The sequence below is a fragment of the Coregonus clupeaformis genome, chromosome 14 (genome assembly GCF_020615455.1).
Source record: "Coregonus clupeaformis isolate EN_2021a chromosome 14, ASM2061545v1, whole genome shotgun sequence".
Classification (NCBI taxonomy): Eukaryota; Metazoa; Chordata; class Actinopteri; order Salmoniformes; family Salmonidae; genus Coregonus; species Coregonus clupeaformis.
The window spans coordinates 28,934,273-28,939,073 of NC_059205.1; the positions used below are offsets into that span (position 1 = coordinate 28,934,273).

The window sequence follows — 4,801 nt, forward strand, 5'->3', positions numbered from 1 at the left end:
ATCGATAGTGGTCGATGAGGGCCCGCTCATTCCACCCTGCATCCGCCGCTAGAGTCCGGAATTCCAGGGCGAACTCCTGTGCGCTCCTCTTCCCCTGTCGGAGGTGGAATAGACGCTCCCCCGCCGCTTTCCCCTCAGGTGGATGGTCGAACACTGCCCTGAAGCGGCGGGAGAACTCCGCGTAGGTGATGGTGGCGGCGTCTATTCCCCTCCATTTGGCGTTGGCCCACTCCAACGCCTTGCCGGAGAGACAGGAAATGAGGGCGGAAACGCTCTCGTATCCCGAGGGCGCCGGGTGTATGGTGGCCAGGTAGAGTTCCACCTGCAGCAGGAACCCCTGACACCCGGCTGTGGTGCCATCATACGCCCTCGGGAGCGAGAGCCGAATCCCACTGGATTCCGGAGCTGGGATGGGAGGACTGACCGATGGTGGTGGTAAGGTTGGAGGAGGTGTGGGCACTCCTCCGGTCTCCCATCGGCGCAGAGTGTTGATCACCTCACCGTGGGCGGATCCGAGTTGCTGGATCCTGGCGTCTTGACCGCTGACTCGATCCTCCAGCGACTCGGGTGCTGCTGCTGCTCCTGCTGACTCCATAGAGGTGTGTAATTCTGTCAAGGGCTGATGTGGATGTGGTGTTGGAGTCAGGCGCAGGACACAGAAGCTTAGTCCAACAGAATTTACTTGTTAGCTACACGACAATACAAAGTAACGGGCCTCAACAACAACGGAGGCGAGCGATTACGCATACTGTGCACAAATACACAAAATAAAAAAGAATACGCAAATAGTGCGTCCGTACTCTAAATACACCAGAGTAAAATACACAGCACCGACGGACAGGCGGACAATTACACACAACTAACTACCAACAAAACGAGAAACTTATAGGGGACATAATGAACACTAAATGGAAACAGGTGTACAAGGAACACAAAACCAAACAAACATCGATAACATTCAACGGTGGCAGCTAGTACTCCGGGGACGACGAACACCGAAGCCTGCCCGAGCAAGGAGGAGGAGCAGCCTCGACCGAATCCGTGACAGACAATCCATGGTCCTAGCCACAATGGCTAACTGCGTTGCGGGCTGCGTTCAAGCCCTCAAGAAAACCCTGCTAGTTTGATAGGCAGCTAGCTAGCAGCTAGGCTAGCTGCTACGCCAAATAGCTCCTCAGACCCGGCCATGTTTGGCAGGATCACAGGACAGAGAGTAGCAGTCCCAGCAACTGATGCCAACTGCGTCGCGGGATCCAAACTCAAAAGGTAGCTAGCTACTAAGAAACTTTTCAATACACTTTCAAAACAACAAACTTTCCAAAACAACAAACCGAGCTGTTCTGTTAGTGCTGTGTATGAGCTGTGACTAGTTCTGTTAGTGTTGTGTATGAGTTGTGACTAGTTCTGTTGGTGTTGTGAATGAGCTGTGGCTAGTTCTGTTGGTGTTGTGTATGCGCTGTGACTAGTTCTGTTAGTGTTGTGTATGAGTTGTGACTAGTTCTGTTAGTTCTTGTAGCTCCTTTATTCAACCAAACCCCTAATTATACTTTTTATGTGTTCCCAGATTCTAGTTGAAAAGCCTCTATGACCACGATGAGCTGGAGCTTTCTCACGCGTCTTCTGGAAGAGATCCACAACCACTCCACCTTTGTGGGGAAAGTGTGGCTCACGGTGCTCATCATCTTCCGCATCGTGCTGACTGCCGTGGGGGGCGAGTCCATCTACTCGGACGAGCAGACCAAGTTTACCTGTAACACCAAGCAGCCCGGCTGTGACAACGTGTGCTACGATGCCTTCGCCCCACTATCGCATGTCCGCTTCTGGGTCTTCCAGATCATCATGATCTCTACCCCCTCGGTCATGTACTTGGGCTATGCCATCCACAAGATAGCCCGCACCTCCGAGTTGGAGCGCCGGAAGTTCCACCGCCGGAAGAAGCACATTCATGCTCAAAGGTGGAGCGAAAGCCACCCACTTGGGGAGGTGCTGGAGGAGGATGAGGACAACGCTGCAGAGCCCATGACCTACCAGGAGGAGGTGGTGGAAGCCCATGAAGTCAAGCCTGAGCCGGCCAAACCGCAGAAACATGACGGCCGCCGGCGGATCATGCAAGAGGGCCTGATGAGAATCTACGTCCTGCAGCTACTGTCCCGGGCCGTGTTTGAGATCGGCTTCCTGGCAGGCCAGTATCTTCTCTATGGATTCCGTGTTAATTCATCATATGTGTGCAATAAGGTGCCCTGTCCCCACAATGTAGACTGCTTTATATCTCGGCCGACGGAGAAGACCATCTTCCTGCTCATCATGTACATCGTCAGCTGCCTCTGCCTGCTCCTCAACGTGTGTGAGATGTTCCACTTGGGCATTGGAACATTCCAGGACACTCTCCGCAAGAGGAGGAACCAGGGGTGTCGACGGCCTTCGTACAGCTACCCGTACTCCCGTAACATCCCCGCCTCTCCCCCCGAGTACAACTTGGTCATGAAGTCAGACAAGCCCAACCGGATAATCCCCAACAGTCTAATTATGCACCATGAGCAGAACATGGCCAACGATGCCCAGGAACATAACCAAGAGTGCACCAGTCCAGATGACAACATCCCCTCGGACCTGGCCAGCCTGCACCGCCACCTACGGGTGGCCCAGGAGCAGCTCGAAATGGCCTTCCAGACCTACAACACCAACAAGAACCAGCCCACCTCGAGGACAAGTAGTCCTGGAAGCACCATGGCAGAGCACAACAGGGTCAACACAACCCAGGAGAAACAAGGAGCCAGGCCGAAATCAGCCACTACAGAGAAAGCTGGGACCATTGTAAAAAACGGAAAGAGTTCTGTATGGATTTAGGAATTATTAACTTCACGTGGCACAGTAATCTTACTGAAAAGTCATTTTCAATCTCCAGGACCATATTCTGTGGATACTGGAAGACGTGAGATGAGAAAAGATATTTAAAATCTTTGGAGCGTGAATCGATTGCACTGCCTGAATAGATTTAACTTTGTCACCAGCAGAAACCAGCAGTGTGATTTGTCTGATCAGGAGCACACAAAATAGGCACTATCTACATGTGATATCAGAACAATGGTCAACAAAAAAAGGAAAAACAAACATGAAGATATCACTAAATACAGTAGTAATGTATCCTATCATTAGGTTGTCTTTTTGTGCTTTAAATACCATAGCTTGAACATAATTAATATATGCATATGTTGCTTAGTCAAACATTTCTTATTTTAGCTACTTATATAGGGAGATACAAAATGAACCAATATATTGTGAATTGTTTTTGCTGGGATTATTAATTTACCCTTGCTATTGAACTGGATTAATTTGACAGAATATATATATATAATGTCTTTAAAACTATAACAATATGCAAGTGTGTCTTTTTAAAATTGTGGTCTAGTTAAAAGCAATGCTGTGGTAAGCACTGTTTAATGGCACCACGATTGAATCCTGATGATGTTTAAGAAAAGGACAGTGAACCAAATGTGAAAAGTAATCTAGAAATTCCTAACTGTTCAGATTTGCACTTGGAACTTTTTAACTCATTTTGAGTTGTATTAAGACGTTTTAAAATATATGCATGAATCATTTATTTGAGGAAGAAATGCTGGATGTAGTATGTATGGGTTTTGTTGAAAGAAGAGATGTGAAATGTTATAGGACAAATGGTGTTTCATCAGCAGGAGTTTGAGCTACACTGTTCTCTGTAGAGTAAGATTTTGTTTCACTCCACTTTTCAAAGCTTTGTTGTGGAAGATTACATTTTTATTTAGCATTCTGCAGTGTCGGAATAAATTAGTTAAAGAAGAAGGGGGAAAAAAAGGTAAGTAGGTTGTTGTATTAAAAATTTGAATGACCAATTTCTGATAATTTCTGCTGTTTTTGTGGGGCAGAAAATGAATGAATTTACTTTGCTACATTTGTACACATTTTACATATACAGTACAATGCACATAGTAGAAGATGTACACTGAGTGAACAAAACATTAAGGACACCTTCCTAATATTGAGTTGCACCCATTTGCTAAATGACTCAAATGTACAAATGTAAATGTGTCGAAAGCGTTTCACAGGGATGCTGGCCCATGTTGACTCCAATGCTTTCCACAGTTATGTCAAGTTGGCCTTTGGGTGGTGGACCATTCTTGATACAAAGGGAAACTGTTGAGCGTGAGCATTTCTCCCCAATTTCGTGATTACGATCTTGTCTCATCGCTGCAACTCCCCAACGGGATCGGGAGAGGGGAACTTCGAGTCCTGCGTCCTCCGGAACATGACCCGCCAGCGTGTTATAGGACCATTTGTTAATACAATGTATTGTCTAGGGAGCCCACTGGTGTTTATCTTAGAATGATTGATAGATGGAATATCCTGCCTGGGGTATAAGATGGTAACATCAGGGTGGGGAGTGTCCACTGATGGTTATCAGATGTTGTTGAAGACTTGTGTAACACAGACTATAAGAACTGAGACAAATTGTGAATGAGAGACTGATGAAGTGTGTACAGCCTCTGCAAAAAACAAAGCCTTTCATGCAACTTTTTTCAAATCATCATTATTAGAGTTGCATCATGCAGCCTTAGAATGTATTAAAAATCTAAACATACATTAAGACCACAAGATGTCACCAAATTATTTTCCCCAATGTTTTCTCTGTTTGCAACTGCTCTTCCTCAACAAAAAATGTCCTCTGTGTCATCTCAACTTTTGGAGATATTTCAACAAAACGAGTTGATCTTATTTTTTGAAATTTTGAAAAAGTTGTAGATATTTTCCAATGAAGTTAGATCTA

At 46.2% G+C, this 4,801-nt stretch overlaps 1 protein-coding gene across 1 annotated transcript; it reads left to right on the forward strand.

Moving 5' to 3' along the window:
• The first annotated feature begins 1,568 nt into the window (after nucleotides 1-1,568).
• Nucleotides 1,569-3,865, forward strand: LOC121581539 (gap junction gamma-1 protein-like). The gene has a single exon (XM_041897035.2). It carries the CDS (start codon nucleotides 1,585-1,587, stop codon nucleotides 2,845-2,847), a length of 1,263 nt encoding a protein of 420 aa, XP_041752969.1. The 5' UTR covers nucleotides 1,569-1,584; the 3' UTR covers nucleotides 2,848-3,865.
• The last annotated feature ends 936 nt before the right edge of the window (nucleotides 3,866-4,801 follow it).

Coding starts and splice junctions, on each gene's coding strand:
- LOC121581539 (XM_041897035.2), top strand. CDS start 1,585: ATGACCACGATGAGCTGGAGCTTTCTCACGCGTCTTCTGGAAGAGATC.